Source organism: Sander vitreus, chromosome 5, assembly GCF_031162955.1.
Source record: "Sander vitreus isolate 19-12246 chromosome 5, sanVit1, whole genome shotgun sequence".
Taxonomy (NCBI): domain Eukaryota; kingdom Metazoa; phylum Chordata; class Actinopteri; order Perciformes; family Percidae; genus Sander; species Sander vitreus.
The window spans coordinates 5,448,005-5,475,947 of NC_135859.1; the positions used below are offsets into that span (position 1 = coordinate 5,448,005).

The 27,943-nt window shown below is 41.9% G+C and overlaps 1 protein-coding gene across 1 annotated transcript in view; it reads left to right on the forward strand.

The window, feature by feature from the left end:
* The window catches only part of LOC144517915 (transmembrane protein 132C), a 177,868-nt gene extending 156,660 nt beyond the window's left edge, over positions 1 to 21,208 (forward strand). The window contains exons 6-10 of the mRNA XM_078250165.1: positions 4,925 to 5,133; positions 12,435 to 12,708; positions 16,884 to 17,075; positions 19,603 to 19,885; positions 19,931 to 21,208. Coding sequence (XP_078106291.1) covers positions 4,925 to 5,133; positions 12,435 to 12,708; positions 16,884 to 17,075; positions 19,603 to 19,885; positions 19,931 to 20,772 — 1,800 coding nt within the window. The 3' untranslated portion in view covers positions 20,773 to 21,208. The remainder of the gene's footprint in view (positions 1 to 4,924; positions 5,134 to 12,434; positions 12,709 to 16,883; positions 17,076 to 19,602; positions 19,886 to 19,930) is intronic.
* Positions 21,209 to 27,943: the final 6,735 nt, after the last annotated feature.

Here is a 27,943-nt window from a genome sequence, read left to right on the forward strand (position 1 = left end):
GGCGCCTATGAATGGTGTTGATTTTGGATTGAAAAAGTGAGAGAAAAGAGTTGCATTTGTCCACTGTGAAGGTTGTAGAAACTTTGTCAGGTGAGTTAAGAAGTTTGTTTATTGTAGAAAACCAGGGGAGCATGTGAAAGCAAAAACCAAAACTTAACGGTAGGAGGTAAACATCAGTAAATATTGAGAAGTGTGAGCTGCAAGGTCTGTGGTACATTCCCATTGCAAATATTCCATTAACATTGATCTGTTTCGTCTACGTTGATTATAGCGCCCCCAAATGCCGATCTTCGCCAAATTTGGTACAGAGCATCGTAGTGGGATGTTGAACAATGATCTCAAGTTCTTTGCTGATAACATTTAATTTGGCCGAGATATGATATGATATGTGTGTGGTAGGTAGCTAGGAAAATTTGTTTGGTCGTCAAATGCGCATATAACAAAATTCTTTAAATAAGTTATAGTCAGGTCCATCTGTAGATGCTATATACCAGGTTTCATGCAGATCAGTCGCACGGCCTAGGACGAGTTCGAAAAAGTTGGTTGCGTGCATTGCGTGATATTGCGAAAAAACTTTTAAGCAGAAATGGGCTTGGCCTATATTATGTGATTCAGCCTGATTCAAGGAACACGTGGATGTAAGGTTTTCTAATGTGTAATGTGGGAGTTAAAGGCAAAAAAACATTATAGCGCCACCTAGTGGTCTACATGTGTAACTTTTGGTAGGTGTTTTTGATTTTTGTCCATCTACCCTGTAAATTTAAAGTTGTTCACATTAGTGTAAGTGGTGAATCTAGACTTGGGTCCCATAGGCCACGCCCACTTTGACCCCCTCAGTACCCCACTCTAGGGTTGGCCTCAGGAGTGGCCCTAGATGGTACCCATCAAATTTTGTAAAAATCGAATAAGCCGTTCATTAGATATAAACTTTTTGTACTTATAGCGACCCCTAGTGACCAATTTTTGTAAAATGCGTGGGCCATGGCAAACAAGAGTCTAAAGTTTGGCCGAAAGTTGGTGTTTTCATAGTTTCAGTTAGTTCATAGATTTTTCACGCATAAAAGTCTAGGCGGAAATGGAAATCAGGAGATTCAGCTGGATCCAGGGAACGCGTGGATATATGGTTTTTGAATGTCCGTTGTACGGTGTGGGATAGGGCCAAAAGCATTTTTTCTGCTATAGCGCCACCTAGTGGTGGAAGTGGGTCAATTGCCTGAGGTCCTTGCGGAGTTTTGGACCAGTCCTGAAAATGGTAACCCCTCACCATGTACGGTTTAGGCTGTAGTCGGAGTTTTACGCAGAGAAGAAAAATAATAATATGAATATGGAGGATATATAATCTTTTCTAAGGATATATAATCCTTAGAAAAACAATAGGGTTCCACAGCCCTGCTGTGCGAACGGCGTAGCTTTTGCTACCGCCGGTTCTTCCAGACTCGTGATTGGATCCCTAATAATAATAATAATAATAATAACTTTATTTGTATAGCACCTTTAAAAACAATAGTTTACAAAGTGCTTTGACAGAGGAAACAAAAGCACATACAAATCAATACACATGTATACACATCAAATCAATTCACATACCCATACAGTATGTACACAGAATTGTAATAGTGAAAAAGGAAAGATGGGGCAGTTTTAAAGGGCAGAAAAAAATCAATATTCAATAAACATAATGAAATTAAAAGTTTTTAGGGCAAAAAGACAGACAGGATAGACAGAAAAGAAATAAGAAAGACAATAAGAAAGACAATCTAAGTCTATACAATGTGTTTTAAGTTGGAGTTAAAAGAAAGAAGTATCACTGTCGGATATGGTCAATGAGCCATATGTGGAGCCCAATCAGGTGTGTGACTAGCCTGCGAGCTAATGCTTGTGCGGACAGGTTGCAGGGACCCAACTTGTGAGAGAAGTCGGAGACGAAACGGGCTGTCAAAGGCACTTCAGTATCAGCCGACTGAGTGCAGGGAGGAAAGAAAGAGCCGAACAATTGAGGGCTGATAAGGAGCAAGGACTCCTCTGACATCTTTATCAGTTCAAACACACTCTCACACTGGGAGGCCAATCTGCTCCATGACTGACTGTAGCCAGGGGAACGCCAAATGTTTAAAAGCTTCATTAAGCAACTCTGTCAGTCCCTGTTACATTGCAGTGTCATGCAGCATTAGTTCAAGAGCAAGGCACTTCTATGTATGCTCTGTACTCTTTATGTGCTGAAATAAACACAGAGCAAATATCCATTGATCCTGCGTGCGTCCACTTGAGAATGCAGGGCTTGTGCAGTCCTTAAGACGTTATCTGATGGTTGGCTGTAGCCTTGAAGGATGCCCTGCAGCTTGCTTTTCAGCTTTCTCACGGGGGTTTCCAGAGATTCTTGTCTGGTGCTCAGACATAAAGTCCAGTGTTTTTGTAAGCTTGTATTGGGTTGGAAATCTTTTTTGTACTATTTAAAAATGGTACAAAGTGGTAAAGTTGAACTAAATTGCATTTGAAATAAGTGTAAATATCCTTGAAGTTTTATTTAGTGTTCTGCAGGGGGGGCGTGGAATTGAGTGGAGTGAAAATGTCCTTTTACTGGTAACTTGATTTTTGTAATATCTTTGGGGGAAATAATTTACTTTAATTCCAACAGTTTCACAGCCAGTTAACTAGCTGGGAGGCAGACGTTGTTAGCCATTAGGTCCCATCTTTGATTTTAGAACTTGCTACACTTCTTTCTGACTCTGTATGTAACTCCTTGACAACATAAGTAACATTAGAAATGTTAAGATTAAGAGTTTTAAATGTCTGGTCATTTCCTATTACCACAACTGGACCTATGGAAGAAAAGCAGCAAACCTTTTATTTTAAATGTGAGACAAACACAACCCTGAGTGAGCGGGAGCTGATGGTGACTCAGCACGTCTAGTTTATTAGCAGACGGGAGTAATTAGCCTTACATCCTCCTACATGTAGAATGCTATAAAGGGACAAATGTCCTCAATCACTAACAGGACATAAACAACACTATGTAGGCTTGTTGAAAAAGAGGAAAGAAAAAGTTCTTTCTTTTTCAATATACTGGCCCTCAGATCTCAGTCAACCACTGGAAAAACAAAAGCAAAGAAAGAAATTCGCCCAACGGAGACTCAAGGTGTTTCTTCTGACTGTAAAATTGAGAAAAACTGGTGCTTTTCAAAGTGGAGTAGGCACCTCGATTTATTGACGAACTGTGGAAGTACTATTTAATATTACGCATATATTGAGGGAATGAAAGCAAACCTTCAGTTTAATATGTTGCTGCAACCTGTCTCACAGAATTTCGTGAAATGAACACGGCCCCTTAAGTTAAGGGAAAGGTCATGGGACAACAACGGGACGGTTGGGTTTAGGAAAACAATAACGGGACGCGGGACAACAACGGGAAGGTTGGGTTTAGGAAAAGAAGAAAGCAACAGTTTAGGAAACGTGACACGCGGGACACGATCCCCGGTCTCCTGGGTGAAAGTCCTGTGTTGTTTGACCCATCCACCACCCCAACCAACCTCCCTACGCGGATTTTCGGGTTTTCATACTACTCGCTACCGTAGTCACTCTTAATGCTATATCATCTTCTCATTGACTTTTCATTGGCATTGTTTTCCGTGGTGGCCACACGGAATTTTCACACATTCTGTGCCACCACCACGTAATACGGTGTTAACAGTTTGGGATCATTTCACGGAATTCTGTGAGACCAGGCTGTGTGTGTCCATATATATATATATATATATATATATATATATATATATATATATATATATATATATATACTTCATCATAGACAGTTTGCGCCAAAAGGGTTGCACATTATGTCTTGGATGTGATACCACACACTGGTTCTCTAGGAATGCCATTAGTTCTAGTACACAGTCCACATGAGGCTACAGAGTGTCAAATCAATGCAGCAAATCTCCAAATATTTGCTTTTGTTTTTAAAAAAACAGCCAATTTTTGTTTCCACACAAAGTCTCCTCTGCTGGCTTCACACTATAGTGAACGGGTAGCGGAGGGACTGTGGGAGCTTCATGATTAATGGCTGTTTATGGTTTTATCTCGCTGTGGAGAAATAACTTGGAAGTAGAAAAAAAGACATTTCCCCAGACCATCTAATTCCATCTGGTTCCAGCCATAGTAGTCTGCTATATGATGGGATCAATGCCCAGAAAAAAAACAGGGTATCTCTTTTTAAGACATACTGATTAATAACCTGTGTGTGTGTGTGTGTGTGTGTGTGTGTGTGTGTGTGTGTGTGTGTGTGCGTGTGTGTGCGTGCGTGTGTGTGTGTGTGTGTGTGTTTCGCTCGCATGGCCATATCATAAGGCTTTTAAAGAGACAGAGAGAGAGAGGATTCTGGGCATTAATCAAACACTGGTTCGAGTAAAGAAAGAAGCTTTGGGTGTTGGGCAGCTTCAAAGAAAGTAAGCCAAAGCGACAAAGAGTTGTGTCTTATGATAGCACAAATCCTCCAAACTCAGTCCTTTTGTAACGCAATTCATGAAACAGATGGCGTTGAGTTTGGTTTTATCAAGACTGCTCTCCTCTTACTAGTTTCCATCTGTTTGTTCATCTCTTAGCTGTAGGCAGAACTATAATAGAAGAGCAGACCACGACCTGTTTTCCCTCAGGTTCAAAGATGTCCACGCTGTCCTCCCTCCCTCTTTTGCAGAGTGTGGAGCAGATACAGGACCTTTGATCATGTTCAAAGTAGTTACAGGACTACTGCATCAGTGGGGAGCTAAGGAGTGTAAACCTTATAATCAACTTGGAGAGCCCGGTCTACAGTGTATGCTGTACAGTATATTGCACTGTGTAATTCACTGTGTAGTCATCTAGTGCACACCGTCAGAAGAGCTCGACTTAAATGCCAACCCTCTTAATCCTTCCCTCTCTTCTCACGCAGGTGTCAGAGAGGTGCGACTATGTTTTCGTGAATGGCAAGGAGATGAAGGGCAAGGTGAAGATGATGGTGAACTTCACCTACGGGTACCTGGGCGCACAGCTGGAGCTCAAAGTGTGGATCCCCCGACTCCCCCTCCAGATTGAGGTGTCAGACACGGAGCTGAGCCAGATCAAAGGGTGGAGGGTACCCATCATGGCCACCAGTCAGAGGTACATGCGTCTGTGTGTTCCGCTCTTGTATTTAACACACATTTTTAATCTACAGTATGAATCTTCCTCATTAACAGACTCAATGATGAGGTATTGTGTAGCGTATACATCATTTCTCTGAATTAGATTAATTCAGAGAAGTAGAAATAATAGGAAGGTATTTGTTTGACTAATTGGACAGACTATAAGTTGGCTCAGCTTCTACTTTACATTTACTTGGTTTTTCTTTTTGCATAACATTCTGCTCATTTTATCACTTCAATTGTTTTGTGTCATCAGCTGTGTAATTTTCCAATTATCCAATGAAACAGGATCAGGGTCATGCTGTAAATTTTAATTTGAGTGGATCCGAGTTAGCATTTTGATAGCAGTTAGCATATTGGCATCCCACCATGCACATCACACAACACAACAACAACAAACTTATAATAAACCTTTTACATGCTGAACCTTAATGTGACATAGGGCTCTGGCTATTATTTGTATTGCTTTGTTTGATTGTTTAATGCCACATGTGGACCACATGGTCCTATTGAAGGCCCAGGGTCCAGGGCGACAGTTTGCCACTGCATCCCATAAATGCTCACGATCAGAGCCCTTTGTCTACTTTTGCAGCAGCACTACTTTCATTTAAAAGGCCTTTATTCCAGGTGACGTATTCGATCTCAATCATGGCAGCCTGAGATAAGATAATGATGAGATGTGTGACTGAACACCACTCCACCTGTCTCCTGCCGACAGTTCTTTGGCCGATAGCAAAATGGCTGACCTGTGCAGTACAGCTTTCAGTCATTAACGACTACCTTAAGGTGGCCTGCCATTTTGCCTTTTAGTCGTCAGTAGAACAGCACATTATTAGAGCTGCCTGGAGGTCAGACCTCTCCCCTGGGGCCTCTGCAACTGTTGAAATCCATCAATTGATGGAGCAGCTATCAGCCTACCTGCAGTAATTACTTCTGGAAATGCGATGAGGTTGGACTCAGACTTCCAGAATAAGAGGGGAGCAGGGATAATTAGAGTAGCCACACTGGTGCGTTGGGGTCCACACACTAGTGTGGCTACTCTAATTATCCCTGCTCTCCTCTTATTCTGAGTGACAGAGGTACAGCATTCGACAAAAGCCACGGCTTGTCCAGGACGTTGCTTCCCCAGCTGTGCACTGGTATGCCTTTATCAGCGGGGACAACAGAGTTGTGTTGTCATTGTTGACACCGGCACCGCTGCTAATGGGCAGCAGAGAGCTTTGTTCCTTCCTTTCTTACACCGCCTCTGTTTATCAGCGGATAACAGGCGTGGCATCCGTCCACTGCCCATAAGCTCGAAAAGAACTGAGCCACTGGGCGACAATAGCAAGTGGCCGGACCTTCCTCTATCAACCAGGCTGGCAAGTTGTTGCCACACGGGCTGGGGAGGGGGTGGGGGAGGGGAGAGAGAGAAATGAGAGATAAAGAGATATCAGGCCTGCAGGCTGGATAGTTGCAAAAGCCTCCTCACACAGTTTTTGACTGGCACTTCCTGTATGGCTCACCTCTTCCCTCACTAAGCCCTGTCAAAACAGGGACAAGAAAAGCCTTCGCAGACAGAAATCCTAAATGTAGGCGTAGCACTCAGCCATGCACCACTCCTTTAACGTGTCTTTCAAGATATGTATATTAGAGATTCCTTTTTTCCCTCTTGTATCATAGCGGTTTTCAAGAATCTCTTGCAGTTACCTTTTAATACTCAATTTTGAATGTTGTTTTTGTACTGAGTCGGCTGAAACTGTGTTCTCTTTCTACAGTAAAACAAACTTGAATTCCCTACAAAATTGAAAAGAACTGTAGAGCGTTGTCAGATAGAGCTGTATCTGTAGAAGCAGCACTGCCTATTGACCTTAGTCATGTTACTGTAGCAGAAAATAAAATGAAGGGAAATGCGAAAACAAATACAGCACACGATCCACAACGCACAACAAAAATAAGCATGACACACACACACACACACACACACACACACACACACACATTAATATGCAGCATCTCCTGTGAAGTCAGAAGTGAGCTTGAAAGTGAATGAGGCGGAAAGAAAAATTGCTTTGTGAAGCAGGTTGTTCTCTGCGCTGAGTGTGATTTGTTTATTAGATTAACCTTAGATTGGATTTTGAGATGGCTGCACAAGCACTGGCATATTAGATTTATACCAGAGCTAAAATGCTTGGACTTCACTATCAGCTTGTTTACTGCTGAATCCTTTACATCTAACTAACACCTGCATGTATACATGTCCTTATGGATATACAGTGTAAACGCTGATTTGGTCATGTCAGTACAAACTCACGTAACATCAATGCCATGTGTCAACTCATTGGCCATGAATGTCAAATAACAAATTGTGTTTACGCTCAAAAACGCTCACAATAGGATTCAAAAGGATTTAACCAAAGCAGTCAGCAGTGAGAAACTTTCAATTACTGCCGTTGGAATAATTGGAAGATGGTGACTGGAATCATTGGCAGATGGTTTCCTCCTCTGCTTATAATATGTAAATGAGCGGGGAGAGAGTGGAGAGACAGGGATGTATGAAAGGAGAAGGGAAATGTTAAAGAAAAAAATGTAATACAAAATGGATTTTTAAACACAAATTCATGAGTCACCAACCTTGTTAGTCAGGTGGAACGAAGGATGTATCTGAGGAAGTGCTACATTTTATTGCAGAAGGTTGTTCTTTTTTTATATGTGAATTCGAAGGCTGGCCTTCAATTAGCCATTGTGGACTGAAGTAACCCAGGGAGGAAGCTCCATGCATTTCATAAGATGAAGATATTATTGACCGGAAGGACTCAAATAACCCCATCCTCGCCAGGGAGCTCGGTGCAGTGATCCATTTCTTTGTGGAAAATGACTAGACAAAATCACAAGTGGAGGCATCAGCATTCATGAATATGCATTAAATGTGTCATCTAGGGTCTGCTTAGGCACAACTGATCTGCTATTTTAATCTAGTATTACAAGCGTTTCTAAAATAGAAAATTAAGCATTTAAAATACAATTCAAAATACAAAACAGACATTCATCCAAGTCTGGTATCTTCCTGTAGTCTGCTCTTAAAACTACAATAAATCTGACCGTGTTCTTACTGTAATCATGAAGTTGAATTTCTTTCCGTTCCCATCTGGACCACGTTGATCTGGTGCCGAATCTGATCCTCCAGCAACCCTGACCCCATGACAGCTCGCCCATGCTAGCATTAGAATTAAAGAAAATATAAAGATTTTGTCAATCAACTTTTTACTATTAGTAATGGGATCCTACATGGTCACACTATTTTCTGCTTATTTCACATTTGAGATTCCTGTTTTCCTTTTCTCTCTTGGCTCTCATCACTGGTTTGAAGTGGGCAGGACTTAGTTAGAAACATATTTCTGTGCACCAATTAGCATTTCATATTTGAATCAAAATCTGATGAATGGGTTGTTTGGTCACTGTTTATGATCAAACCACACTCACACAGTCCTGATGAAGCACATTATCTGTGTTTATTTTAATTCTGATTGTTGCTTATTCAGACATGAATATTGAATGTTATAGAGCAATACAATATGAAGTTGTCGCTTACACAACACAAGTATAGTAGTATAAGTGTGTCTGAAACTCATTCACGGTTTGAATCGGAGATGTTGTCTCATGGCTGGATCACTTGTTGAATCGCAAAGGTTTTCTTACCTACAATATCTACAGTGAAATCCTTTTCTCTGTCATTCAGTTGCATGTGAAATCTGTCCAGCCAGCGGTTGTAAGCCCTTAACTCCAAATCTCACTGTACTGTCAGCTTTTCTCTGGTGCGTGCAGCTAACATCTTTATTCCCGCGGCGTCGCGTGAAGCCAGATTTCTCAGGGGATTCAGACAGAAAAGAGACCAGCAGAGCGGATAATCGCGAGAAAAACTGTTTAAGAGATTCATTTATTTTCTTCTCCCCTTCATCATGATCGCAACCTTTGCTCGTGTGGGTGTGGGTGATAGAAAGAGAGAGACAAGTCTACAGTGCACTATATGACTAGTAGTTGTGTTGACCAGGCACTTTTCCTGTTTGAAAGTGTCCCAACTGTGCCCCAATGTAAGGCTGAAGAGCTGTAACAGCATTTATATTCTCCCAGATCAACCGTTCTCAACATCTTATTGTGCTTCATCTCTTGTTTGTTGAAGCAAAAGTTATGGGCAAAATCTAATGATATTGAAGCTGTATTGTCACCATTTAAACCCAGTTTGTCATACTCAAGGCAATTTTCCTGGTGTGAAAGAGCTGAGCCTCTGTTGACTGATTTGTTGCCTAAAGTAATCAAATTAGATTTGCTAGCAACAGAGCAATAAGGGAAGCTATTAAGTAAAGCAGTAAGGAGGTGTATGCACATTCACAACCCTTGACCAGGTGCTCCGCAATGGTGAAGGAGAGATAGTGAGAAAGAAAACTCATAGCCATACGCTGGAGTGATTCTCCCTTAGTGGTTTAATCTACAACATTGCATAGTTACTTGATGTCCGTCGGCTAAACATCCGTGTCTGTGTGTGTGTGTGTGTGAGTGTGTGTGTGTGTGTGTGTGTGTGTGTGTGTGTGTGTGTTATGTGTGTGTGTTTGACAGAGATCAGTTTAAGTTAAATGCTGCGTAAAATACCACAAACCACACATCAATGCAGAGTGCAGAACTGACACTTTCTCTTCTATTAAAGTGCTCATATTATGCTTTTTGGCTTTTTCCCTTTCCTTTATTGTGATATATATCTTTTTGTGCACGTTATAGGTTTACAAAGTGAAAAAGCCCAAAGTCCACCCCAAAGGCACTTACCATCTCCAACTCACACGCGTTATAATGCTCACCTAGCTGCTAGCATGGCACGCCCTCATACTCTGCTTCTGACTGGCTAGTAGTCCTTACCTAGCTACTGCACATGTGTGACTCCCAACAAAGATGGAACAGAAGTGAGATGTCTCACTCTGTAGCTAAAACAGAGAGCTCAACACACAGGGTGAAAAGAGGAGCTGCAGTACAACAAAAATATGGAGTTTTTTAAAATCTAAACCACATAAACCTATTCTGGTACAACCTCTAAATACAATTATGAACCTGGAAATGCGTATAATATGAGCACTTTAAAGGTGCAATATGTAATACTGACAGCTAGTGTTAAAGTGCCCATATTATGAAAAAAACACTTTTTCTGGAAATTTTTTGTCTCTGGTGCTTCCACACGCATACAAACTTGGAAAAAAGACATCCATGCTGTTTTGAGTGAGATACGGTTTCTGAATGTGTCCTGCCTTCAGTCTCCGGGTGAGCTGTTCAAAATCTGCACAGCTTTCTCCGTCATTAGCCGAAACGAGGGGCCTAGGGGGCTAACCATTAGCATGCTAGCATGCTAGCTCGTTTTTAATGGCAAAACACTGCTACAACACACACAAATTCACCCTAATCTACAAAATAAATTGTATAGAACTACTTACATGTCCCTGTTCTGCAGGTATTCCACGCAAAGTTGGAAGTGCGCCCTTGTTTAGAAGAAGTCTCCCGGCTAATCCTGCCTTGTACAGGCCGAAGTTGGAGAAACAGCTAGCTAGCTCATGTAATCCTTACCTAGCTACTGCGCATATGCGACAACAAAGATGTTACAGAAGTTGAGAGGTCTCACTCTGTAGCTAAAACAGAGACCTGAACATAGTGTGAAAAGAGGAGCTGCAGCAATGTGCAGTACAACAAAAATATGGTGTTTTTTGGAAAATTAAACCATGTAAACCTATAACCTATAACTGATACATTCTCAAATTACAATTATGAACCTGAAAATGATCATAATATGGCCACTTTAAAATAGGTGCTGCAGTACAAATTCAAAATACTGGAGAGAGTCGTCTCCCCCGCCTCTTCCTCCCTAGACTCAGAGTTCACTTTGGTTGCCAGGCTGAGACCGGAGCAGCCAACAATGTTGCTAGATGCTTGTCTCACATAGCCAGTTATTACTCCACAGCAGGCTATATTGACAGTCATAAAATCCCGTGCTCCGGAGCTCTGTACCCAACTGACAGACACACTTTTTCGGCTTGGAATTACAGTAGGAACTGCTAAAAAACCCACACCCTCGCCGGGTAGAATCTATCTTTGTTGATCCCGTTTGTTTGTTTGCTGCTTTCATGGCTGTACTAACGTTACAGCTGTAGCGTGCTGGGTTTACGTTTTTACAGTTATATCTGGCAACCCGGCCTGGTTGTCAAACTGGGCAGTTGATACCAACACACAGGCCAAAACACAAACAGAAATTCCATCACGGAATGGACATTTCAAAAGGAGAAAATACTGGCATTAGCATTGTTGTCAGTTATTACAGTAAATATATTACATATTGGACCTTTAAGTATACTAAATGTATTTACTTTTGTTGTGACTATGTTACATTCCATTCTGTGAAAACTGAAAAAAGCTTCTCTCATCTGTTTTAATTGGTATCATAAATTGTTACACACATAAATTGTTTTCCTTCCTTAAGATGTATCTGCGTGAACCTACCTTGAACCAATCCTCCTTTCTTATCTATCTACTGTACTCGCACATCATCGAAGTGAATGGAGCGATTAATAGAAAATGTATATATTCTTGTGTGTGTCATTAAGCCTTTAGAACATGGTGAACTGAACACTTCTTTGTGTCACTTTGTTCTCAAAGCGCTCGCAACTGCTTTCAGAATCAACTCACAGAATAGATGATAGCATACAACTATTTTTGTATTTAGAAATACACTATGCACACATGTTACAATTATTTTAGATTCTGCCTTTGTCAGACTTTTATATAATAATCACCAAAGTACATATAATTACAATATTTAATGTGATAAAGCTTTGATACAGGTGAACTTTCTATAATGTTTTAATCAAAGTAGCATGCATAATAAACAAGACTAAGAGTCTACAGCGATGCTCAAAGTGATAATGCTAATATGCACATTTGTAGCAGGTATCATAATTAACATAACCTTCTCAGTTTAGCATGTTTAGCATGTGCTGAGATTTCATAATAAGCACTAAACACATAGCACAGCTGATGTGGATGTCATTAGTTTTGCAGGTACTGGGCAAATTAAAAATTGACTTGTAGTATTGCTAGATGAAAAGCCAGAGGATCACCAACATTATCTGGATTTATCCTATTGGGACCATGAATGTCTGCACTAAAGTGTCTTGGAAATCCATCTGCAATCCCATCTCTAGAGCCACATTAAAAAGAATATTCAAGTTGCCTTTAGTTTGCACATCTGATTTATTTTTGTATTGCCAGGTCCACACGGGACAGCGAGGACGAGGATGATGAAGACAGACGAGGACGAAGCTGCACCCTGCAGTACCAGCATGCCATTGTCAGAGTCCTGACCCATTTTGTAGCTGAGTCAGCTGATCCTCGAGGCCAGACCAGCTTCATGCTGGGCACTGATTGGCAGGTGGACATCACAGAGCTGGTGTGGGACTTCCTGAAGGTAGAGGACCCCCAGATTGCACGGCTCCTGGACAGGAAGATACTGGTGGGACTTGAGATGGGGATGACCACTATCCAGGTAGGCCATGAGTTAGCTTTAAAGGGGAACTGCATACCAGTTTCATGTGTAGCATTCATAAATTTCACAGGTACAGTTAAAGAATAATTAAACAGTTTTCCTGGTTTTAAAGGCTGCATTACAGTAAAATAATGTAATTTTCTGAACTTACCAGACTGTTCTAGTTGTTCTATTATTTACCTTTAACCACTTAGTCATGATATCCACATTATTGATGATTATTCATCAAAAATCTCATTGTGTAAATATTTTGTGAAAGCACCAATTGTCAACCCTACAATATCGTTGTAGTATCGATATTAAGGTCTTTGGTCAAAAATTATATATATCATATTATAATTATAATAATAATTATAATATGATTTTCTCCATATCGCCCAGCTCTACTTTGGACATCATTTTTTACTACTATTAGTATTAGTATTAGTATATGTAAATTATAGAGTGTGGTCTAGACCTACTCTATATGTAAAGTGTCTTGAGATCACTCTTGTGATGATGTGATACTATAAATGAAATTTAATTGAATTGTTAGTTGCTGAGCTCTGGGAATGCAGCAACATAATATTACTCATGTAGTATTCTATTATTATTTCATGTATATTGTTTCCTATTATTTAATGTTTACTCTGTATGTGTGCTGTGTGTCTAATATTTTGCTGCTGCAACACCGTTATTTCCCATTTTTTTGGGATCAATAAAAATCTATCTATCTATCTATCTATCTATCTATCTATCTAACATTGCTAAAAATGACATGCGATATGACATTCAGTCAGTCAGAGAGGTCGTAAACAAACCCTCAGGTTAGTCAAATCGTATTATGATCAGGGGCGTCGGACTGGGGGGAAAAAGAGGACTGAGTACCCAGAGCCCTCATGTGAGGAGGGCCCAAAAAGATGCTAGAATGAATAGCTGTGGATTTCTGTGGCATTTTCTATGCCATAGAAAATGCCTTTCTACAGGGCCCAGAATTTTGTGCTACGCCCCTGATTATGATTACCTAAATTCTACATGCAAACATGTAATATAGTATACAGGCCGACTTCGTGGTTCAACCTTTTACCCACTGTAAATGGAGTGTTCATGGACACTTTGGTGAGTAAAATGTTGTCGTATTGACAGAAATGATAGCTAAAGCTACGAAAATAAGATAACATTTTAGAAACTGGAAACGATTAAAACAGTTCTGTCAATCAACTAAGTGTTTAATTGGCTAATCATTTCAGCTGCACTTGTAGGCCTGTATATTGTTGGGTTGTTTAAATTTATAATAAAACATTGTATTTGTATGTATGTGTTTTGTGTGCAAAAATCTTAATTTGTAAAGTCACTAGTACCTAAAGCTGTCAGATGAATGTAGTGGAGTAAAAAGTACAACATTTCCCTCTGAAATGTAGCAAGTAGAAGTAGAAAGTAGCATGAAAAGAAAAGAATCATGTAAAGTACAAGATCCTCAAATTTGTACTTAAGTACAGTACTTGAGTAAATGTACTTAGTTACATTCCACCACTGAGTGCTAGTCATTTTAACATTCCACTTATGTGTGTACTTTCCAAATTAAGACCAGGATTCCCATGAATCCTGTTGCTTCCTGTCTCAAAGAAGATCTATCAACTTGTCCTTCTCCCAATCAATGCTTTGTGAAAAGAAGGAGGAGAATCTGAAAACAGCTCCTGCTAACAGTGAATATGCACTCTTGCACATCATTCTACCATCTGCCATTGCGAGAATCTCTTAAAGCTTCAGTCACATTTGTGCTGGAATATCGGTGGCTGCTTCTTCCTATTCTTGAAATTTCTCCCAAAGTCTGATGATGTGGGCACTTGAGGCTGCCAATGTTCTTGGCAAAGGTCTGTTTTAGTAATTACAGAATACAATATGTCTCAAAAGTAATGCGCCGGTAATGATTTCATTGGTGTTTTTTGCAGACAACGTCTCCTTCCAGGCAGCGCGGCAATGGTTATGTTTAGGGTTAAGGTTAGCTGCCTGGAAGGCGCCATTGGAGGCAAAAAAACAATTTCATTACTGTTTAAGTATCATCAAATTGGGATCATTCAAATTATTTGAAATATGATATTAAAAAAAATATATGAACACCAGATGTATTTGTGTGCTGTCAACACAGACACATGCTAATATATAATATACTGCAGGAACATGAACATATGGTTTATTCCAGGGACAATAACAGATGTCACTGTCGCTGCTGCGGTTTGACTAGTACCTCCTTTTGTCTGGTGCACACAGGTGCTTACCAGTGTGTACAGCGGGCTCTCAGCAGTGAGTGGGTCCTCCCCCTCAGCCCTTTTGTTTGTCATGCCTTTCTGGCTAACTGGATGAATATGAGACTCCTACTGGTGTCTGTGTGATTGGAATCTGCTCCCTGGCGTCGAGGACTCATCTGTCTGCCTGTGTGCAGACGTGTATTCACCTTTTGCGGAAACATCCACGCTCTCACACGAAGCACTAACCGGAAAACATGACGAGCGCAAAGGTCTGACAGCTGTTGACTACCTGTGCCACGCGCCACACAGACTGATACACAAGGAGACGTCTATAAAGCATGGGCGATTTTAGACCCTTTTCAGGGGGGCTCAAGACCCCCCTAAATTTCATCTCAGACACCCTAAAAATTCTAACAATAATAACCTTTTTTTTGTAATACATTTTGGTGCTTCAAGTTAGAGTTGCAAACTTGTTTGTTAGTGACAGAGGACAAACAATTACAGGTTCAAAGAGCTTGAAACAGGTTTAATATCCTGTGTGGCTGACACCAATGCTATGCACCTGTAACCACGTCAAGGAAAGGGTTAACAGAAACGTAGTGCTGGCCAATCGGAGGAGGTTGTGCAGCGCTCAACCCTGTGCCTCGCTCTATCTAATCTGTCAGAGGGAGAGCAGGAGTGTGGTTGTAAAGTTGGTAGTCCCCAGAGAAGAAGTTGGTTATTTCATGCACTATATCCGTGTCACATTCTCATTAGGGGCTGAGCCCCCCCCTAAAGGTCGGATCCTAGAATCACCCCTGCTATAAAGATATGCATGCAGAGAAAGTCACACATGAAGCTCAGCGCAAATTCTTTCAGGAAGACTTCAAATAACTTAAATCACGGCTCTCTCTTCCTAAGTCAAATCAGCTGTTTTTAGAGGCGTTCACCTTTCAGTTAAACCAATCAGAATTGGCCATGAACGTCAAGGGCCAATCACAGCATTACAACCCTGCTTTAAATCTGTTTCTCTCCGTGCTGCTGTCAGCTGTCATTTCAGACAAAGCGTGCAACCCTCCTCCTCCCCTTCCACCTCCAGTCATCTCCAAAGTCTAATCTCCAAAGACTCTGTACATTTCATATTATGCATATGTACAATAAATCTTTGCATATCTGCAACGAAGTCTCTCCTGATTGAAATACCACACATGGCATTCATCATCAGTACAGTTAGACTTCTTGTTTCTGAATTGGGGTTAAAGTGTTCCTTTCCTCTGGATCAGTCAAAGGGAATGGATTCTTACCTGCAGGAGTTACTGGGCTTGGATGGCAGCCAAGTCCAGTTGTTGTTTGATGTACACAGCCTTAGTAAAGAGATAAAAAGTAGGTTTTGCATATTGCGCAGGGGCTTGTGAGCTTTTTATGTTAGATGAAACATTCAGGAAGACATTTTCTAAAATCACCTGTAACTAATAATAATCCGCTTTTTTCCCGTGTCTGTGACATCTTCACTACTAAGTGCTCATTGATGTGATGTTTTTGCATTCCACCTGTCAGGAATCCCTTGTCAATCAAGCGGCGTGACCAGTGTTGACTTTTTTCTGCTTGTTTCTCATCAATTTTCTATTGATGAAGTTACTGTAGGTACTAGTGCTCTTTTTCTCAGTTCAGCTTCGGTTGCTGTCGCTGCTGATTTCTCCTGGGAAAGACCTCCCCAACCCTGGGTGTTCAGAGCAGGAAATATAAAAAAGCTTTCATGAACAGGTTATACAATAGGTTGAGTCACTATTGCAGAGTAGCACAGTTGTAATTGATCATACTAGAATGTCACAGGTTATTGCTCGACTATTTCAGGGGGGATGTTGTGGGAATGTGTTCTTCATCTTTTCCTTTTAAAATTCCTTTAATGCCACTGTCTGTCATCTTTTTCTTCTCTTTCCTGTCTTCACTGTCTCTTGCACCTCCTAGGTGTTGTCTCCTTTGTCAGACTCAATCCTGGCAGAGAAGACTATCACAGTGGTGGATGACAAAGTGACCATCACAGAGTTGGGGGTCCAGCTGGTGACGGGCCTCTCTATGAGTCTGCAGCTCAGTCCCGGAAGCAACAGAGCCATCCTGGCTACCACCACCACGCAGGAGATTCTGCAGAGCCCCAAGCAGGTCAGGATGCTTCAACGATTAGTTGATTAATCAAGTCAAGTCGACAGAAATCTAATCACTGACTTTTTTGATGTTTGATTAATCAATTTAGTCATTGTTTTTAGTCACACTTGCCGGTTCCAGCTCCCGAAATGTGATTATTTGCTGCTTTTCTTTGTCATATCTGATAATAAACTGAATATCTGTATAGTCTGGGGTGTTAGTCAAACAGAACAAGCAATTTGATCAGCACCTTCAGATCACTTTAGGCTGCATTTTTCACCATTGTTTTTTACATTTTATATACCAAACGATTAATCGATTAATTGAGGAGCTAATCAGCAGGTTAATGGATAGTGAATATAATTGCTGCAGCCCTGTATATAAGAGAACTGAAGTAAAGTTTGATAGAAACATTAAGCAGACTGTAAATTGGCCACGGTTGAATACAAAGCCTCTAATCTAATATCTTAAAAACAAGGCCAGTGGTTATTTGCAAACACTATTTAGCTAGGTCTGATTAAGACAGATAATGATGATAATGAGTTTTACTAATTAATTATTATCTCCTAGCATATATAATTATTCCTCAATGGTTTGATGGTCATTTAATGAAAGACATTTATATTATCTACTGAAGCCAAAGAAAAAAAATGTGCATTCTGCGGCTTTGATTACCATGCTTTTCAAAACAAAAGACTTCCTTCCCGATTTAATTTCACACCCTCAAGGTCCTTGAATGAGCAATGTTCCAATCAAAGAAAGCCATGAGTGTGCATGTGCTCGTGTACAATTGTCTATTTGTTTGTTCCACACCATCCCTAACCCTCTTAACTCCCAAGGCCTGAAAGCAAGAGTGTGACAGAATGTGTTTCCTTGGGCAGCTAATGGAAACGGGAGCTTAATCTCAGAGCATGCAAAAGCAACACCACGGCTTCCGCTCTAAAATATGACTAAAATATGCCCAAACTTTCATATTTTGCTTCCCTTACTCATGTGCCCTGCCTATTGTCATTGTGGCCCCTTTGATCTGCCATCAAGCCCCCTCACAAGTTCTCTGGAATGCTCCTTTACATTCCTCACCTCCCCCCCACCCCCTCTTCCTCCAAGGAAGGAAGGATGGGAAGGCCATTGTCTACACTATCTCCCCAAGCAAACTGTGAAGATAAGCAGGCAGCGCTGCACTGTAAGTCCTCTTGTGTCAGTAATTAGGGAGCGTTGACAAACCGCTGCGGGGATCTACTTGTGTGCCTTTGGGGATTTGTCCTTAGGCAACATTAAAAGGCAAATTCGGAAATTAAAATAGGAGAAGGCATAAGATGCCTATGTATGGCAAATCCTCACTCGCATGAACAATGTTTTATGTTACTATTTGATCTTTTCCGCCTATCTTTTAATCTATATCCCCTCTTAGTTTAGAGAGTAGCCGCTGAGATAGCAGAACCATGCGACTTACTAAGCTTGTACTGAACTTACAATGTTTTCTACAATTAGAAAGCTCTATAAATATTGTTAGTGGATGTGGTCCTTTGAGAAAAGGAACCTTAAATGCAAATAATCATTGTGTGTCTCATGTTTACCAATTCACTGCACTCCTGAGAGTAAAGGCCCAGACACACCAAGCCAATAATCGGCCGTTGGACAGTCTGGCGAGGTCAGTGACTCAAGTCTGTTCCGTGTGTTCCGTGCCACGTCCGTCCGAGGGGCCGTCGTCCTTCATTTTGGCCGATATGACATGTATAATCGGCGGGGCGGGCACTGCCGGCAGTCGGACTCAAATGACCCATCTGATTGGTAGAGTGCTAACCCGGAAACGGGGAGCGGAATGAGCGTGACTAGAGTCTTTCAAAATCTGACGAGAATCTTTTAAACTGACCTTCGTCGATCTGAAATGAAGACAGATTCAGCAACTGCACGGCCTATTTCTCCCTTAAAATGTTTTCAGAAACACGTTTCGTGAACTATTTTAGTACAATATGAGATCGTATTCTGAACAAGCCGCCATGACAGTCTGTCTTTGAATTTCTGGAGAAACAAGACCCACGTGATGCGTTCGTCCAATCAGCTGCCGGTTTTCATTTTTGGGCGACAATACAGATTAGCGCCGCCTGCTGTTATGGAGACGTATTACGTCTCGTCTCTTCGGTGTGTTCTGAGGCATTTTTTTGACAAACTCGGGGAGACTGATCAGTCCAACTGCCTTTTCTGCCTTTTCTGGTTGGTGTGTAAGCAGCTTAAAAGCCTGTGGCAACAAGCAATGGCATATTACAGAGTAATATTTTTAGAGTACCTGAACAACATCTGTTTAAAGCTCTAACTACCCAACAAAGATGCCTTGCAATTTCATAATAATTTCCCCGCTAATACAATGAAAGCAGTTTGTTTCCATGAAATGAGGCTAGATGCAGTTTTTCTCCGCTATTATTTCCATTTCTCTGTTAATACAAAAGCACAACATGTTGTCTATGTGTCACTGCCTACTTATTTTTTTTCTCTCTCTCTCTCTCTCTCTCTCTTTGCATATTGTTGTTTGTGTGTGTTCTCACAGGAGGCCTTGATCAGCGCCTGGCTACAGTTCAGCGACGGCTCCGTGGCTCCTCTAGACCTGTATAATCCCGACTTTTTTGTCCTGACGGCCACCTCCCTAGATGAGGAAATAGTAACAGTGCAGCAGAACCCCTCGTGGAAATGGCCTGTCATTGTGACGGAGGCGGAGGGCCAAGGCCTGCTGGTCAGGGTGGAAATGACTGTTTGCGAGGTCTGCCAGAAGTTCAAGCGCCGCAGCATCCTGGCGGCAGGGAACTGTAACGTCAGGGTGAAGTTTGGTCACGGTGACAGCTCAAGGGGAGGGATCAGTGACTACGGCCCCGAGGGAGACGATATGGAGAACAAAGGCAGGCTCTCCCCATCCCAGGACAAGACCGGCCCAGACACCCACTACTATGGCAGCTCCATCTCTGACACGGAGGACGGGGTGTTAAGGAGAGCCACCACCACTAGAAGCGCAATAATGCGCAGACCCAATGGGGATAAACTCTCCGATGATGGGAATCAGAACATGCCAATTGACTTTGCTGACTTCCCTGCACAAGTGGACCTCCCCCGTGGCCGCAATATGGACGACGACCTCATTCAGACAGCTCGCGGGCTCACTGACCTGGAGATCGGCATGTACGCCCTGCTGGGGGTCTTCTGTCTTGCCATCCTCGTCTTTCTCATCAACTGCATCTCCTATACCCTGAAATACCGCCACAAGGAGCTCTCGATCGAGGGCCAGGAAAACCTGAACCATGCCCACGATTGGGTGTGGTTGGGGAACGAGGCAGAGCTGCTGGAGAGCCAAATCAGCCTGTCGCCGCAGCAGGAGGAACATACCTCCATGATGGATTCAAGCAGCGGGCTCGAGGAAGGCAGCCACTTGCTGAACGGAGGCTCGGCCCAGAAGAACGTGCAGGGCCAAGTGCACCGGGCGGCAGACACAGGGTGCATAGCCAAGGACAGCAAAGGAGACTCCCCCACCACCAAGAGGAAGCGGGTCAAGTTTACCACGTTCACCACCATCCCCTCGGACAGTAGCTACCCCACTGTTAACACACTGACAGGAAGCCACAGCCAGGACATTAAGTGGGTGTGCCAAGACGTGGAGCTGGGAGACTCCAAGGAGCTGCGCAATTACATGGAAAGGTTAAATGACAGTGCTTTAAAAGAGGTGGCATAATGTACTGTGTGCCCTTGTTACAAACTCACCCTTATGCCTTTCAGAGGAAAGTGGGTCTGGACAGAAAACTGGACCTGGAAATTGACTTTAGAATCACCCCAAACTGCCAAAGGGTCATTAAATGAAAGAGGATTGTTATGATTCCACAAGTGACTGATGATGAATCACTCATGAAAGAAATGTCAATAACTGAGGACGTCAGGTGGTTCTTTTTTTTTCATTTGTTAATCAGATGATTACCTTTTTATCATAATTTTATTACTGCAGACTTTAGATAGAATGAACCCGGGACTGATCTGCAGCGACTATGTGTAACGTGTAGATTTTAAAACGAACAGTAACACGACTAGATAGATGTTCCGAATGTGAGTGTACATTAAATGGTTTTGGGAAGTTTTGTAACATTTTGGATATTAATTTCTTACGCCAGATCCTTATTCTGTGGAAGAGTTCTGGAAAGGCCAAAGTAGCAATGGGAAATGTTTGCATGTCGATGAAAAAAAAAAAAAAAACTCAACGGTTCATTCTCATCCTCCTTAACACGGCAGAAGACCTGTTATGTATATACCGAACAGTCTCCAAAGCATTGTATTGTTTCTCTGTACATTGTATTTTCATAACATTTAAGAAATACACAACAATGTCAAGAGCGTGTATCAGCTTTTATTGACCGTAGCATCATAAGGCCATTAATTTCTCAAGTCCTACGGACAGCTGAGAAATGTGTTTGAGGAGAGGGGAACCAATTACACATTCATCCTTGTATCAAGAGTATTCCATGAGATGTAATTTACTCACAAGCCACAACACAATCTCTTCTACTTTAATGCTGGTGTCAATTAATACTCTCATCTCATGTATTAGAACTCAGTACCCTAACATGACAGCCAGTGTATCCATGTAAGGGGCTTTTAACCTAAATGGCTGGACTGCATGGTAATGTGACATTTCCTACTGCCAGCCCCAAGTTTAACGTTTTGTCAGCTTTAAAGGAAATGCCAATTAAGGTCTCGTTAACCTCTGTCCCATGGCGTCTGGGAAAAGCATACTTATGGACAAACTAGGGATAAAATGTGCTCTCCATCTCTCGGGCGGAGTGTGGATACAAAGAGGGATAATTACAGGCAAGGTGGGAAGTATTTTCTTTGTGGAAATGGATCTTTTATTATTCAGATAATTGCACAAATAATAATCACCCCGGAAACGTCCTAAACAAAGGTAGGTCAGTGAATGTTATTACCATCACAGTGGTGGTTGGCTGATTGTGTTTGCGTTATTATTTTCCATCAAGCAGAGAAATGTTCACATTATGTTAACTGTTGCTGCAGTGTGGATCAGATTGTTAATCAGCAGCACTCACAGTATTAGCTTGGAAGAAAGGAGGTGAGACTCTCAGACGGTAGCACTACCTTGAGTGTAATTCGGGGATGCCATTTAGTTTGGCTCAGTTATGTCAACAGTCAGCACTGAATGGAGACCCTCCAGACACCTGTATAAAAGTTTAGTGGCCTTTCTACTTTTATTTAATTAGTTCAAGTAGCTTGTAACTGATTCTCTTTTCTACTTCTGTGTTGCTGCTGTTGATCCACTTCATGCTGATCCAGGACACCGACTTAACTCAACAAAAAATAATATGGATATAAAAGAGAAAGATAACAAGCCATGGTAGGTATTAAGATAATTAAATGGGGAGTTCTGCATTTTAGGAAATAAGCTTATTTGTCTTCATGACGAGATGTAGATGAGAGTTAATGAGATTGATACCCCTCACTTTACTGTACAATAAATATGAAGCTACAACCAGCAGACGATTAGCTTAGCATAAAGACTGCAAACAAGGGGAAATAGCTAACCTGGCTCTGTCCAAGGTAAAAAATAAATAAAAAATAAATCAGCCTCTTAGTATCTCTAAAAACGTACCAATTAATACTTTATATCTTGTTCATTTGAACTGTACAAAAGCCAAAGCATAAAAAGGATTTACATTACGTGTTGGACTAATTCCTGGTTGGCGTGGTTACTTCCTGGAATCTCAAAATATAACATGTTAATCAGTGAGTTTTACAGGCGCTGGTAGATGTATTTGAACATTTGAACAGAGCCAGGCTAGCTCTTTCCTCTTTTCCAGTCTATGTGCTAACCTGAGCTAACCGGCTGCTCCTGCTAGCTTCATATCTAGCATACAAACATGAGCGTGGTATCACCATAGACAGTAAAAGAAATGGACTAAGTGACGCCGTTGTTTTCAACGGAGACCAGTGAAGTCTATTAGAAGCACTTTTCCGGTGAGGGCTGAGCGTTACTGCACAGCCTCAAACTGCTTGACTACGTAGATGTGACGTGAGCAACCTGTCTGAAAGTTGGAAGTCTTCTGGTAGCTGTGCCAAGAGAAATCTCAATCATTCGTAATCTTGCAGAGACGGAGAGCGTAGGTATATGTAAGGAGATAGGCACAGGCTAATTATTGCTAACTAAAATGCTAGTTAACATTAGTAATTAAACTTAAACAGATAATGTAAGTGGAAACTGCCTGCAAGCTTCTCCTGTACTATATGGTAATTCCTCTACTATGCGACAGTAAGTCGCGTGGTTATGACATAATCATTTTTTTTTTTTTTTAAAACATCTGCTATGGAGCCATAACGTGAGATACAAGGTAATGGAGCCTTTTATACATTGTCGTGTTTCTTTAGAAATAAACAATGGACAAATAAAGTCTTTAAACGCTTCTGATGTAAAGTTATTCGCTGTCAAAGTGACGTCAAAATGAATGGCAGTCAATGGAATGCTAACGGCAGGTGAGTGCTACGTAGCATCAAAATGGCGCCATAGGAGGTACGCTTTGTGGAAGCTGGCTTACCCCCTTGGGTATCACCCATCTCATTGAACTCAGGGCGAGAAAGCACAGAAGCGTATTTACAAAAGGTGTTAGAATATTTATATTTTTCAAAAACCTGCATGTTAGCAAAAGTGAATAAAAATACCTCAGTTTAGCCATTCTACTTTCTAATTTTTTAATTTATTTATATTACCAAATGTCTTACACATGCGTTCATGCACACACACACACACACACACAAACTCTTCCTCCTCACTCTTTGGTCTCTGTTTCTGTTCTACCCTGAGTTGTTGTCGTCTTTGTGCCTTTGTCTGCGGTGCGATCTGCTGTCTACTGTGTGATTTCCCTGTCTCCGTGGCTCCATCGTTGGCTGCAGGGGATTGAAGTGGGGTCCATGTGCGGCGTGTGCTGTGTGCTGGGAGCATTGCTGCTGTGCTCAGCCTGTGGACTGTGAAGGGCGAGGAGAGCCAGTGCAGGTCTGGGATGGATTTAACTGTTAGCAACAAAGGGTGTGATTGATGGAGGGCGCTGTGTATTTAAAATACCACTGTGACTCTCTTCTCGTGAACATTGTCGGTGGCTTCAGCCTTTTCAGGTAGGAGCAGAACAGCGCAGCCCATTAAAGCCCCACTCTCTCTACCCCCTTGGGCTCTGGTTTCAGACAAGTGTTCACACCTGCTGGTACAGGAGATTTAATGATTGTATTCACTTCCATTCTTAGAGCATGGTAACTCAAGACTCCTTTCCGTTGGCCTTGACGTCTTGACTTCCCTGAAAGGAAAAGGAAAAAGCCTTCCCCAAGCCTCCATCTTAAATGGATTTTTAATTAAATTGATGATGTGAGACCAACATACCCACACTAATGGTTGGCTGTGCTCCCTGTGGTCCTAATGTGTGGGGTCTGTGTTTGCAATTTCCAAATGATTATTCACTGCTTGATTTATGTTGCTTCCTTTGAATTCGTTTGGAAATCAGTTCGGAGTAGTTTTACAGAAAGTAAACGTGCACAAACATGCTGTTGCAGAGGAACAAAGGAGCAGCTGACAAGGTCAGTTTGACATTCCGGTCTGACCGATTTTTACAGATGGAGCTGCAGGGAACCAAAGACAACAGCACTCATAAACAATACCCTGGTGCCAGAACTGTGTCTTGTAAACACAATCTCCCACCTGACCAGTGCACCACAGTGGGAAGACAAATACCAGAGAACATATACACACACACACACACACACACACACACACACACACACACACACAGAGCTTGTAAGAGCTCTTTATTGACAACATTGAGCCTACAGCCCCTTACCTCAGTCTGGACCTGGAGATAATTATAACTTTACAGGACTAGGATGGCATTAATCTATAGTTTTCTTATTGTCAACAAATCCCACAAAACATAAAAACCTACAATGTCCATCGCTCAATAGGCTACTTTATGACTTCTCTACTCAGTGGCAGCAGAAGATGTTAATAAACAAAATCTATAAAAAAAAAAAGTAATGTCTTAAAACAGCTGATCACTGTGTTGTTTTTTTTTTTAGCAACAATGAGCATTTGTCGGTGATTATATTTAGCTGTGGATTAATACAGACACTATGGCAGAGAGGAATAAGCCATATCAGACTTTAGTCCTAGTCACACTATAGGATGGATACCCGACGGGACCCGATGGGACCCGACGGGACCCGACGGTACCCAATGGGCTGGGCCGGGTTCCAGACAGATATTTAGAAATGATGTTCGGGTTCGGATCGGACTCGGTCACATCAGCACGATAAGTCATTTATTGAATTGGCCCAGCAGCTTATTAACGTCGGTGCTACATATGGTTCAGTGGCAGCTGCCTGACCCCACCACTGTGTCAAAACGGTGCTGTGAGCTGGCAACAGAGAAACGCACAAAGCTGGTTGAGCAGCTAAATGACATTCTGACAGGTGAATTCGATCGGAATGACAACGGATATCTGGACGGAGGACTACCATGCGCTCATCTGTTGACATTTCCGAATGCCATCCTACACTTACACTTAATAAAAGCAGGCTTTCCACACAAACAAACGTACATGTGTCATTAGTATGAGAAAAAAATGAGATTTTAACTGTGTCGGGCTCGGGTCGGGCTCGGACATAAATATCTTAATGCCTGTCTGGCTCGGGTCGGGTTCGGTTACTGCTCTGTCGGAGGCGGGCTGGGCTCGGACAGAAAAATGCAGCCTGATCCGTACTCTAATTCACACTGCAGTAGTATTTGGGGACCTCTAGTAATTTGTAATATTGTAAATGCGGAAGTTGCCTGTGATCTTAATCCCATGCGAACCTGTTATGTCTGTAATTTGTAAAAAAGTCAAAAATTCCATTGCAAATTACCAACTGCGCCAGACAGAAGTTGTGTCATAATATCAGTGGTGTGCGAATCGGCATCTCTGTGATATGGGGTCGCTTTGGCTGCGTTGCCAATAATGAACACATTTCTTTTTTAAGATGTTTCTTTTGGCAGCTTAGGCCTTTATTTAATAGGGCAGCTAAGATAAAGGGGAGAGAGGGAATGACATGCAGCAAAGGGCTGCTGATCAGAATTGAACCTGCTGCTGCCGCGAGGACTGAGCCTCTGTACGTGGGGCGCGCGCTCTACCAGGTGAGCTATCCAGGCACCCCTGTGAACAAATGTTTTGACATCACTAATGCCGTGTGAATGCGCTGCAGGAAACAGACGTGGGGGGGTAATTTCTAAATCAAGTCAATACATCGATTCATTGTTGGTTTTCTTGGTTTCAGATTTGTCAACAGTAAGACAAATATAGAATACCACCAGCCATGTCCCCTAACCTTTAAAGCTATAGTGAGTAGTTTCTGTCTCCCCCATGAGGAATTTAAGTAATGACAACAATTCTGTCGGTGCATCCACATGATACAAGCCTTCCGTGATCGCGCTTCACCCCCACCCCTCCTCCACGCAGTTGCTACGTAGCCAAGGAGGACACAGAGGATTAAAAAAACATGATGGACTCTTCAGAAGAGGTCATTATCTTTACATAGGAGTTTCTGCGAGCGAAAGTCGCCGGACGACACCAATTTCTAAACACAGCTATACTGAGAAATACAGAGAGAGTTTTGTGGAGCTGATAGTCTTAATTAGCTTTGTATCAACTCATTTGGTAATGGCTTGAACGTAACGGACGTTCATTATTATAAAAAAGTTACGCACTGAAGCTTTAACCCTAAATCCAAGTCCCTCAAATAAACCTTTTGTGGAGAGCAGTCTGTTGGTCCCCAGAATGGTGGTGCGTCCCAGCAAAATCAGTGGACAGTCATGTTCTGATTCATACAATGTGATATAAATACAAACTCACACATAACAGTATAAACATATGCACTACAAAAATGACTCAAAACCCCAAAGGCAATAAACAACTACAGTAGCAGGCGAAGCTACAGTGGCCTGATGTGAGTACCCAACCATGTCATTTAGATACTGTATATCGGCCCAGGAGGACCAGCCGAGCACCGTGCACAGGGATTCGACATATCAGCCAGCGCCTCGAGACAGGCCGGGGCGTTCTTCTGCCTAACGGGACACAATAAAGGTCAGAGGGACACCAAGATACACCTAGCACAGATGGTATTCCTCAGTGAGATTGAGGCTGAGAAAAATGTATCTTGATACCTGTACTGTTATATGGGAGTCAAGCCCCATTCTGTACAACTAAGACACTCTAAACCACAGGGCCTGCACATAATAACCGAGGTTGATGCCGTAAATCCAGATGGATGTACGCTGTTAAACACATTTTACGGTTGCTTATTTCACAGATCATCCGTCTGAATGAACAACCTTAACCCGCCGCCGTGCTCAGTCCCACAGAAAACAGTCTTTCAAATGACAAGACTAGCACACTTTCTGGAAAAACAGATTGTGAGAGGCTCTACATACTGTATTTTTCTTTTCCATTGCTTATATTTTCATATAGCGAGATCGACCCTGAATTAAATAACTCTTGTCCAACACTGTCCCGTTTGGAATATCGCACAGAAAGAGCTCCAGGATGCTGACCAAAAAAGACAGCTTGTGAAAGATAATTAGGTCTGTGTAAATGCGGATGATTAGTACTTTAAAGATAAGCAATTTGTCTGCTTGGCCGTTTGCTTAAACATTGTGTCTGAATTATCTTATCTTAATTAACATGTGATGATACCTCCTAATCCTCCAATTACTGGAGGAACATCTTCTGGAGCATCTGCCGGTCACTCATTACACAGGTAAGAGTCAGTAATACAATTAAAAGGAGCTTAGCATTTTGTAGATTGTGTTAGACTGACACATGCCCCCAAAG